Genomic DNA, 12,473 nt, shown 5'->3' on the forward strand with positions numbered 1-12,473 from the left:
CCAGACCTGCTGAACTTTTCCAGCAACTTTGTTTTTGTTCCTGAATTACAGCATCCGCAGTTCTTTTGGTTTTTATTTATGTAGGACATATATTCTAATTACTGTCAGATTGTATCAGGGCACCCGTCTCTCTGGCTTTTTAGAACAGGCAGAGTAATGTTGCTACCCAACCACCTTGCGCTTGGAAAACTCAGAATATGATGTCCAATGTTAAATGTGGTCCAATAATTGGACAACCTTTAACTAGACAACTCAACTTTGCTAAGCATTTCACTATTGGCCAATGAAGATCATCAGTTGTGCTCACAGTGTGATTTACTTATGCATGCTAGAAGTCACGTATGTTCACACACAGAAAGAACATATTCATGCATTGTGCCTTCGTTAAATGAACAAAAGCTGTGGGGGTAGCCTTTTCCTGGTGCATTCCTCATGGCATGCCTTGACCATTGGTGCTGACATGCCTGGTCTCAACTTGGGAAAAGTTTGCAGTTAACTGTTTCCATGTGCGTTCTCCAAGGCAATGCCTCTGCCTATCAGAGTCTACTTGCCAGCTAATCAATCGTTTTTTCTCATGCAGTATTAATTGTCGTTCCCTTTGAGATTTGATATTCTATCCTGATCAGAGCGAGACAATATTACTTGAAACATTATTCAACAGAATGCAAGAAAAATGTATTCCACCAAATGAAAAAAACAAGCTAAACATCAATGGGAAGCCACGGACGAATAAAGACATAATACATAAACATCAAAAGAACAATTGGGAAGGCAAAGAAGAACAATGAAATTAAATGATTAAGGAGCATAAAACAAAATAATAAAATACTTTACAGGCTCATAAATACAGGCAGGCAGGTGGGGTCAGTTAGCTCAGTTGACTGGACAGCTGGTTTGCAACACAGAATAGCACCTGCACTGTGGGTTCAGTTCTCACAGCAACTGAGGTCACCATGAAGCTCTCTTGTTCTCAACCTCTCCCTTTACTCAAGGTATGGCAACCCTCAGGTTAAACCATCACCACTTGTCTGTCTGCTTCTCTGTCAGAGTATGACCACAGTAATTTTACTTCTTAAAAGAAGGCTGTAACATGAGTAGGATTATTAAGGGATTAAAAAAAAAACCCAGTTCATGAGAGTCTGATGGCAGAAATACTAAATAATTATTTCACTTTGGAATCTACCAGGGAGATAGAACAGAAGCATAATATTTCATGATGAGTTAAGAGATAAATGAATTTAACTTAAAACAGGTCGTGTTGAATTAACTAAGCAAAGACAATAAAATTCCTGGTCTTGAAATACATCTAGGTGACTGATAGCTGAGGTTTTATCATCCATATTTAACAACTTTTTTTTGAAAAAAGGTGTGGTGCTGAAGGCTGGCATTTGGCTAATGTAATTCATATCTCCTTCTTCTATATTTAATAAAAAGGAGAAAATTTGTGTGCAGGGAACTGTAGACCTGTTATGTTAACATCAGTGCTAGAAAACAGATGGAATCTTTACAATAGAAGAACCTCTAGAAACAAAAAAAAGCTAAATAGTCAAGATATATTTGAAAAGAGAAATCTTGCTTGACTAATTCTATTGAGTTTTTTGAGGCATTAACAGAAAAAGTAGACAATAGTAATGCAGTAGAAGTCATTTACCTGGATAAAGTACCCCATCATAGACTAATGAATAAGGTAATAGAACATAGTGTCAGGAATAATGAGAATAAATTACTGATTAACTTCAGGACAGGAAGCAATGAGTGTGAGTAAAGGGTGATTATTTAAAACTGACAGATGGTAGGAAATGGTCCTCCTCAAAGGTCAGTGCTGTGATCACTACTGTTCAAAAATTATATTCATGATTTGCACTTTTTATTTTTAAATGTGTAAACAGCATCAGTTTGAGGGAGAGGCAATATTTGAGGAGGAGTGGAATTAATTACATTATAACATTAATAAACATGCAGAGTGAGCGAGCAATTGGCAAACTAAGTTCAAACACAGGTAAATGTGAGATAATACATTTGATAGGAAGAACGGGACTTCACTTATTTTAGAAGGTACAAATGTGAGGCAGAAGAAGAGAGAGATCTTAAAGTACAACTGAACCAAGTATGGAAGTGATGCTGCAACTGTACTAGGCATTACTGAGACTCTACCTGGAGTTCTGCATACAAGTTTTATCCCCTTACTTGGAGGGATGTATTTGCATTGGATGCAATTGATTGATTCCAGAGATCAGGGATTTGTCTTATGAAGAGAGATTGAGTCGTTTAGGCTTATACTCTGGAATCTGGAAGAATGAGAGATCTAATTGGGGTTTTTAAGATGTTAAAGAGGATTAACTAAGCAGATATAAAGAGGCTGTTTCCTCATGTCCTCTAGAACAGGAGTAGTAAGATAAGATAGTTTTAAGATAAGGTGTAACAGATTTAAAACAGAGATGAGGAGCAATTACTTCTCTCAAAGGGTTATGAATCTGTACAATTCACTGCCCAGAATACGGTGGATGCCAGCTTGTTAAGTAAATTTGAGGAGATGGACAGATACTTAATTAGTAATGAGTTGAAGGGTTGTGCAGAGTGGGCAGGAAAGTGGAGTTGAGATCCAGATGAAATGAGCCATGACATTTATAAAATGGCAGAGCAGGCTCAAGGGGCTGAAATGCCTACTCCTTCTCTGAGTTCTTATGTTCTAGTCACGAAATGTTGTGCCACTAGTTAGCAAGGACATAAAAAATTGAACCAATAACTAAGTTCAAAAGCATAGAATTGAATAGTACATAAATTATGCTGAACCTGTTTCTAACATTGTTTAGACCACTCTCAGTTCTGGTTGACATATTACGAAAAGGATAAGGGGAGACTGGAGAAGGTGCAAAGAAAATTTACAAGAATGTTATCAGAAATGTGTATGTATGTATGTTAGAGGGGAAAGGATTAATAGGGTGGGATTCTTTTCTCTTGAAAAATGAAGGCTGAGAGTTGACCTAAAAGTGGTCTTTAAAATTATGAAAGCTTTTTGTTGAGTGAATACAGAGACAATGTTTTCAATTGTGATGTAGAGCAGAATGAGAAACCATAAATATAAGATAGCCATCAAGAAATCCAACGGTGCAAGAAAAAAATCTTTATCCAGAGTCATAAGAATGTGGAACTTGCCACTGTAGGGATTGATTAAAGCAAATACAGACACATTTAATGAAAAGCTAGACAAACATATGATGGAATAGGGAATATATAGATACATGACTGATTTTGTTGAGGAAAATGGAGGAGGCTCGTATAGAGTATAAGAATTGGCATGGACTAGTTGGATTGAGTGACCACTTTCTGTGTATATGCATATGAAACTGAAGTAGAATTGTGTGAATACTTTAATTATTGATAAAGTACTTGCATAACTTCTAAAGACTGTTCATTGGACAGTTCACCTTTTTCTAACATAAGCAATTAAAACATGTACTATTTGGAGTTTTTGAAAACATTAACGTTAAAGTTTAAGAAGATATATCTGATCCAATACCAAACATATGAAGGCAAAGCATCTAAACCTACCTCCACCACATGATTTCATAGAATGTCAACTTATAGCATTTGTTGGGCACGTGCAGGATATTTTCCTCTTTACACATTGGGATTCCCTGCATTAAATCTTCTGTGCTTTGTTACTAAGAACAACCAGAGGCAAAAAATACATAAACATATGCAAAAATTACACTACAAAATTTGAGTGCATTATAACTGCAGTTTTTTGTAATATTTGCTCTTCACAGGTCAGCAGAGTTTGATTATTCATCTCTGCCTTTACAAAAGATAATACTTCAGTTGGTTCATAAAGAATTATAAGCTTTAAAGGAATTTTATGTATTTTATAATGAAACCTTTCATTTTAACAAGTCACAGATAAGTGCTTGCAATTCAGTACCTTAATCTAGTTTCATTTATTTACTTTTTGCTGAAACTATTAATATATGCAGTATCCATAACAACCATACAAAATAATATTATCTTCTAAGTGCCAATTTGATTGTGTTTTCCTGTGGATAAGTGAATGGCTTTCCCTAGAAATTACAAGAGAACCCATTTGCCAACTCCCTCTGTTCTAAATGTTACAGTGAAATTAATGCTTTTTTAAAAAACTCTTTTGTAGATACAGCTGATGTGGTGATTTTTGCCCAAAGCCAAGACTACTGACTTTTACTGGTTTATATATCAACAAGACTGTCCATGATATGGAATAGTCAAACATCAAGGCCTCAATTTAATATAAAATGCAGTGCTGCTCAAGGTTCCTGCATATTTCTGGATGCTTCTCATAAGAAACTGGAATGGAATCAATGCATAGTGCAAATCATCAGAAGTTACCTTTTTCTGCATCAGTAATGTGTCTGGAGACATCAGCATGTACCACGGAAGAAGAGTGTTTGACTGGTTGTGAACAAGAGAGGTTGTATAAAATAAATAAAACTGAAAGTAATGATCCAAAGGGAGATAGTGTTCAATGTTTAGAGAATGAGAATCCTTCTTCACTGGTCTGTGAAGATGGGCCCTTGAAATTGTGCACAGTATCCAAACATCCCACCAGGAACTCAGAGGTTGATGAAGGTTGCCAGTATAGAGTCTTGCCACACCTACCAGAGTGGAATTTGGAAAGTGGTGATGAGGAGATGAAGTGTGCTTCAATTTTTGAGGTAGCATCTTCCAATTCTTCTCTGCTTAAAAATGCATGCAGTACAGCAAGTTCACTACATAGGCCGAAGGTTGAAAAGTTCAGATCAAGTATTATCATGTTTTCTCACAGTGGATCTCAAACTGAAACTGCACATAGTGAAATGACTGAACTTTTCATTTGTGAAGCATTAAATGAGTTATATGGACCTATTTCATCTGAAGATAATTTCGTAGAATTACCACACGACGTGGGATATTTTACAAGAAAGGAAAAACAAGCAACCAATGGAAAACAGAGTTGCAGTCTTTCGACTGGGAAAACATCCCAATGGCAGCTTGGAAAAAACATTGAAAAGGTTAGGATTCCTGAAGGAGACAATTCATTGAAGCAAGAAGAAACAGGAAAAGAGGTAGGAATTTGCAATTGTTATGTTGTATATTGTTTTAAATTGAGTAATATCATTGCTGCTGATGATTTACAGAATGTTTTAAAAAAATACTGAATATCACATAAATTGAAACACATTACTTATCCATTATAAATGAACCATGACAATACGCTTTCAGTGTTCTTAACATAAATGTTAACAAAGAGGCCTACATTCAGATTAAATTTAGAAGCTTCTGAATTTTGGTCTCATTAAAATGAAATTAATTTTTTCTTTAGCAGCACCTAATATGCCTGTTTGAGTTTTCTTACTCGTGGTTTGGGAAGGCATAACATTAGTTTCTTTGGGGTTTGCAAAACTTTCCATTTTTTTCATATCATAGCGAATAATGGGTTGATACTGATGCAGAAAAATTGTATCACGTACCTTCAGTCTATGGCTTTTCACATTTTTTTCAGGAGATTGTTACAACTGTCATAATGTGAAATAGTTCCTGAACAGATGGTAAATCTGTTACAAATACCTGGGGAAAAGGTCATGCGATTCCATTAAATATAAACACCTGTTTGTTTTGTGAGGATATATATCTGATTGGCAGCTTTCCTTTGGTTTAATAGACATTTTTGTTCTGAATAAATAAAATTGTAGCTTAACATGTTAGGCTGTTAGGAAGCCTTCTGTAGGCATACAAACAGTTAAAGAGTGGTTAAAGAAGGAGTAGGACTAATCAGAAACCAAAAAGGTTATCTATTTTGGACCGAAAAGGGATAGGCCATGGTACTTCCTAGATGATATGAAGTTAAATACAGTGCATTTCTGAAATGTCTTGGGGGTTTCAGTTGCCTAGATATTTCAAACATCACAAACAGGTACTGAAAATAATCAAGAAAGCTGAAGGTTTGCTGGCCTTTATACTTACAGGACTCAAGTACAAGGATGCAGAGATTATGATGCAGTTATACAGAACACTGGTTAGACCTACTTGGTTACTGTGAGCAGATCTAGGCACCACACTTTAGGCCATGGAGGGAGTAAAATGTAGGTTCACAAAAATAATACCTGGAATTCAGAAGTTACAAGAAGAGATTATACAAATTAGGCCAGTTTTCTCTTGAATTTCGAAGGTTAAGTTGGTGATCTGATCAAAGTCATCTAGATATTAACACAAAAGGACAGGGTAGATAAAGATAAACTATTTCTACTAGTTGGGGATTTTAGAACTGGGGAGTATAGTCTGAGACTTAGGACCTGACCATTCAAGAGAGATGTTAGGAAGGTCTAGATTACACAAAGGGTAGTTGGAAAGAGGTTTGGCACCGTCTTCCACAAATGGCAGTTGATGCTAGATCAGTTGTTAAGTTTAAATCTGAGATAGATAATTTTTTGTTAAACGAAGGATATGTGCAAAAAGTTATATGGAGTTAGATCACAGATCAGCCAGGATCTCACTTAATGGTAGAATAGGCTTGAGGGGCTGAATGGCCTATTCCTGTTCCTATATACCTATCAAAAGGGGATTTACATGCAAAGACAGGGGGCATAAGCTGAGATGTTACATGAATAATTTGCATTGGCCTTGACAAAAGATGAGAATGCTGCCCAGGGCATGGTGACAAAGGAGGAAAATCTGTCATGAGGAATGGTTCAAAATTAACAGGGAAGAATTCTTGGATAGATTGTTAGCATTTAAGGTTCACAAGGCACTGGGGCTGGAGGACATGCATCCAAGCAATTTGAAGGAAGCAAAGGCACAAATTGTGGGAGCACTAACCATAATCTCTTGAGAATTCCAAACATTGCGGCCTTATTCAAGAAAAGTTGTAAGGATAATTCCAGCACTTACAGACTGGTTAATTTGACTTTTATGGTAGGTAAACTTCTAGAAATAATCATTTGTGATTGAATTAGTAATCACATAGAAAAAGGTAGGCTGATTAGGAAGTGCACTAAAGGGAGAGTAGAGTAGATTTATCATAATGTTGCCTGGAATAGAGCAGTTTCCCTATGAAAAGAGATGGATAAGCTTAGGTTGTTTACTTTGGAGCAGTGAAAGCTGAGACGGGACCTGATTGCTGTGTACAAATTATAAGGGGCAGAGTGGCTGGTTTATTGAATAATAAATAACAATGTGTCATAATTTTAAGGTGAAATGCAGGAGGTTTAGAGGGGACTTGAAGAACAATGCTTTTACCCAGAGGATGGTGGAAATTTGGAATGCACTGCCTGGGAAGGTATTTGAGACAGGAAATCTCATTATCTTTAAAAATGTAATTGTATGAGCGTTTGAGATGTCATAATATTCAAGGGTAAGTGGAAAGTGGGAATAGAGTAGATTTAGAGTAGTTTTTTGAAGGTGCAGACACAATGGGCTGAAGGATCTCTTCTGTACTGTATGATTCTATGAATCTATTAAAGTCCTGAAACCACCTTCCCAAATGCCTTATAGGTGAATTCACATTAGATGGACTGGCACAAATCAAATGCCTGGCTCAACAACAACCCTAACAGTAGTTGAGGCTGAGCAACAAGTGATAGCCCTGCTAGTGATACGCAAATTATCCCATGAAGGAATAATGTTATTCTCAACATGCAACTGGTTAGAGTAGTTGCACTCACACTTTTGTCAATCAATGACTTTCTTCCCATCTTGGGTCTACCAGTTAGCCAGGGAATAAAAAGTCAGCTCAACCAAGAATTGACTATGATTCGTGGTACAGTCGCCAAAACAATTAAACTTCATGGACTAAATATAGTATGCATGACAGAATATCTGCTGTTGGTCACAGCTTTACCTAATTGTAAGGCTAGTCCAGCTCCAGGGACTTAAATTATTAAAAAGTATATAGTTTAATGAATCCACAGCTTAGATCCATGGCTTCCTGTGCTGATGGCACATTGGCTTAAATTCATGTTGATACTCAATCCATCAAATACAGTTTAACTGTGTTGGTGTGTATTCCCATAGGATGTTGCTTCAAAAGGCAACGTAATCTTTATACGGAGTTATTTTTAAACATAATATCATTATTAGCATAAAGACTGAACATGTATTTCGGCTAATCAGTATTATTTTTATTGCAAAGAATTAAAATTTAAGCACTTTGGAATATGTTCCACATAATCTTAATTGGTTCAATGATTTTATAACATTAAAATGCAAATGTTGAAACAATTAAAAAGGAAAAGGTTATGTGATTCTGATGATTGATGTCATGATGAATGTCAGGTATTCACAGATACAGTTAGATTAATTTGTTCAATGGTATTGTGGGAGAGATGTGCCATTTCACATCATTTAAAAATTAACAATCCTCTAATTTGAATCTATTATGTGGATTAAGCATTGATGTGCTACAATTAATATGCTATCATTCTAAAGCCATTTAATTCTTCAGATGAAATAACAGCAAGTTCTATTTAAATCGTAGGCAGTTTGGACATGTAGCCCATTGGAACTAGACATTTCTAAGTTATTTTCACACCACTAGGAAGGTGATGAAGCAGTGGTGATATCACTGGACCAGTAATCCAGAAACTCAGGCTAATGTTCCAGACACATGGCCCCTGATCCAATTCAGATGATGATGAAATTTGAATTCAGTAAAAATCTGAACAACAAGTTAGCCCAGTGGTGACCATCTGATTCACTAATGTGCTGTAGGGAAGGCAATCTGCCATTCTTACTTGATTGGGCCTACATGCGACTTGCAATCCGCAGCAATGTGATTGACTCTAACATGTCCTCAAGGCATATAGGGATGAACAATAAATGCTAGATAGTGATGCTGATATCACTTGAACTAATAAAAAATTACAGTAAAACATAATACTGCACTAGAACTATGCCTACTTGTGGAATGTTGTTTTAGCTGCTTTATGCTTGACATGGATCCTGATAAAATCCATGTAGAGGCAATTGGAAAGCATTAAAATGTTACACAGAATCTGCTCAAATTTTCATAATTCACCATTATTAGTGAAAGAGGAGGAAGGACTGATCAATTTAATTGTTTCATTGTAAATGATTTCTACCATTAAATCGGCCACAATTACATTTTTGCCTCAATACAAAGTGAATAAAATCGTGTTCAAACAGTTTTCATAAGATTTAATTCAGGGTTGCCATCTGTCAATGTTTTGAAGCCTAATTATGTTGAGTGCTGAAAATTTTTGACTGGATTATCATTATTCAGTCAGCCTAAGTCTTGCCTTCTCCACATAAGTTGCCATTCATTTGACTGCATAACTACCCTCTCCTGACCTTCACTGAAACTGTTCATTTGGCTGCGAGGGAATTCTTTCTTTACGCTGATGCAGCCAGTTTAACTTATGTGGCAGGAACAAAATATTATTTTGAGTTTAGTGTATTTCAAACAATTGTTTCAATTATCTTCACGAATTTAAAATAGAAGCACAGTCTCTTGTTCCATAATGCTGAGTGAAATGGAGTGCTCTGCCTTGCTAGCACAAATTAGTACTTGTCCAGTTGCTGTGCATTCAGCAGTTGAACATTCAAAGATCCTAAGTGTTGGTTAAAAAAGAAGATTTTGGGCTGAATCTTAGTTTTTTTTAAGCTAAATATCAGTTTTGCTGAGTTTCATAGAAGGTTTTTCACTGCAAAGCCTAGTGAGGTCAAGCAGCATATCTTACCGAACTCATTTCATTAACTAACTACCTACCCTGAACCTATTGTGCCACTTTCACCCAATTCTAGCTCCATTTCACCATGTGCCACTCCCAGAAGAAGGTGCCACACTCACTGGATATCCACCAAAAGACCGGCATCCCTCATAGTCAGCAGGAGGGGTAGCCTCCCACTCCCGCAGCCCTCAGGTTTCACTCCAAGCCTAAGCTCATAGAAACAAAGGAAATTGGAGCAGGAGTAGGCCATTCAGGACTACACCACCATTCAATATGATCATGGTTGATTATCCAAGTCAATACCCTGTTCATGCATTTTCTTCATACCTTTGATCTCTTTAGCCCTAAAGAAAACTGTATCTAACTCCTTCTTAAAAACATTCAGTACGTTGGCCTCAACTACTTTCTTTGGCAGAGAATTTGACTGATTCACTACTGTCTGGGTGAAGACACTCCTCCTTATTTTGATCTTAAATGGCCTATCCCACATGCTTAGACTGTGACCACTGATTCCAGACTCTCCAGTCATTGAGATCTTCCTTCCTACCTTTATGTTGTCCAGCCCTGTTAGAATTTTGTAGTTTCTATGAAATCCTGCCTCATTCTTCTAAACTCCTGTGAATATAACCCTAACCAATCCAATCTCTTTTCATACATCAATGCTACCATCCTGTGAGTCAGTCTGGTAAACTTCTGGAATATCCTTCCACAGGTAAGGAGACTAAAACCATATACAATATTTCAGGTGTGGTCTGTACAATTGCAGAGAGACATCTCTCTTCCTGTACTCAAATCCTCTCACCTTCTTCGTCACTTGCTGCACCTGCATACTTATTTTCAAGGACACTGAGGTCCCATTGCACCTCCCATTTTCCCAATCTATCATGATTCAAGTAATCTGAAACAAAAACAGAAATTGCTGGAAAATATCAGCAGGTCTGGCAGCATTTGTGGAGAGAAATCAGAGTTAATGTTTTGGGTCCAAGGGTCCCATTAACACTGATTTTTTCTCCATGGATGCTGCCAGACCTGCTGAGATTTTCCAGCAATTTCTGTTTTTGTTTCACACTTCCGGCATTTTTTTGGCTAGAGATTCAAGTAAGAATCTGATTGCCTGTTTTTTCTATCAAAGTGGATAATTTCACATTTATCTATATTATACTTCATCTCCTACTCATTTGTTCACTCATTCAACTTGCCCAAATCACACAGAAGTGCCTCTGCTTCCTGTTCACAGTTCACCACCACCAGCTACCTCCCCCCCCCCACCCCCCCCCCCAGCTTTATGCCATCTGCATACTTGGTCCCCCATCTAAATCATTAAGATATATTATAAATAATCGGAGTTCAAGCACTTTTCCTTGCGGTACCCCAGTAGACACTGCCTGTCATTCGGAAAAAGATTTGTTCATTTCTACTCTTTGTTTCCTACCTGCTGTCCAGTTCTTTATCCAGGTCAATACACTACCCTCAAACCTATATTCTTTACTTTTACTTGCTAATCTCTTATGTGGGACCTTACTGAAAGCCTTCCAGTTAAACCACATCCACTGGCTCCCTTTATCAACACTACTAGTTACATCCTGGAAAAATTCTAGAAGATTTGTCAAACATGATTTCCATTTCATAAATCCATGCTGACTCTGTCCACTCCAGTCACTGTGTTCCAAGTGTTCTACTTTAAATCTTTTATAATAGAATCTTGCATTTCCCCATTACCAATGTAAGGCTAACTGGTCTGCAATTCCCTGTTTTCTCTCCTCCTTTTAAATAGTGGGTTAGATTACATACCCTCGAATCCATGGTAACTGTTCCAGCATCTATAGAATGTTGAGAGTTGACAACCAATGTATTCACAATTTCTAGACCCACTTCCATAAGTATCCTAGGATGTAAAATTATCAGGCCCTAGGGATTTATTGGCCTTTAATCCCAACAATTTCCCTAACATCATTTCCCTATTAATACCCTAGTTCTATTCAGGTCCTCCCTCTCTTTAGATCCTGTATTCCATATATTTTCGGGATGTTATGCGTTTCCTTCTTTGTGAAGACAGAAAAAAAAAATGAATTTAGTTGGTTTTCCATCTCTATGTTCCCCAAAAAACTTCCTTTCTTTTTTTTATTGTAAGGCACTTATATTTGTGTTTACTAATCCTGTTGTCTCCACACGCCTGTAAAGGTTTTCACACCCTTAGATTGTATGTACCATGTAAGCTTACTCTCATCCTCTATTTTCCCCTTCTTAATCGATCAATTGCTTTGCGCTCATTTGCTGAAATCTAAATTGATGCCAAATCTCAAGTCTGCTGCTTTTTTTGGCCATTTGTATGCCCTACCTTGATTCCAATACTATCCCTGATTTAATAGAAGCAAAATATTGCAGATGTTGGAAATTTGAAACAAACACAAAGTGCTGGAGAAACTCAGCAGGTATGGCAGCATCTGTGGGGAGCGATACAAAGTTATTGTTTCAAGTCCGGTCTGATTCTTCTTCATAACTGAAGAAGTAGCTCTAAAGAAGAGTCATACTGGACTCAAAATTTTAACACTGTTTCTCTCTCCACAGATGCTGCTACTCCCAATTTCCCTTGTTAGCAATGGTCAGACTACCTTTCCGAACTTGTTTTTCTACCAGGCAGGAATGGACAATTGATGCAATTCCTCAATGCTCTCTTTTAATGTTAGTCATTGTCTATCTATTATCATCCCTTTAATTAACATCACTCTAGATGAAGCAAAACAGAAATTGCTGGTGCTCAGTGCCAACCATGGT

At 37.0% G+C, this 12,473-nt stretch overlaps 1 protein-coding gene across 1 annotated transcript in view; it reads left to right on the forward strand.

Annotated features, from left to right (window-relative positions):
• The window catches only part of stard13b (StAR-related lipid transfer (START) domain containing 13b), a 450,686-nt gene that overhangs the window by 32,590 nt on the left and 405,623 nt on the right, over positions 1-12,473 (forward strand). Inside the window, exon 2 of the mRNA XM_048598023.1 lies at positions 4,148-5,078. Coding sequence (XP_048453980.1) covers positions 4,326-5,078 — 753 coding nt within the window. The 5' untranslated portion in view covers positions 4,148-4,325. The remainder of the gene's footprint in view (positions 1-4,147; positions 5,079-12,473) is intronic.

Source organism: Rhincodon typus, chromosome 6, assembly GCF_021869965.1.
Source record: "Rhincodon typus isolate 14 chromosome 6, sRhiTyp1.1, whole genome shotgun sequence".
Lineage (NCBI taxonomy): Eukaryota > Metazoa > Chordata > Chondrichthyes > Orectolobiformes > Rhincodontidae > Rhincodon > Rhincodon typus.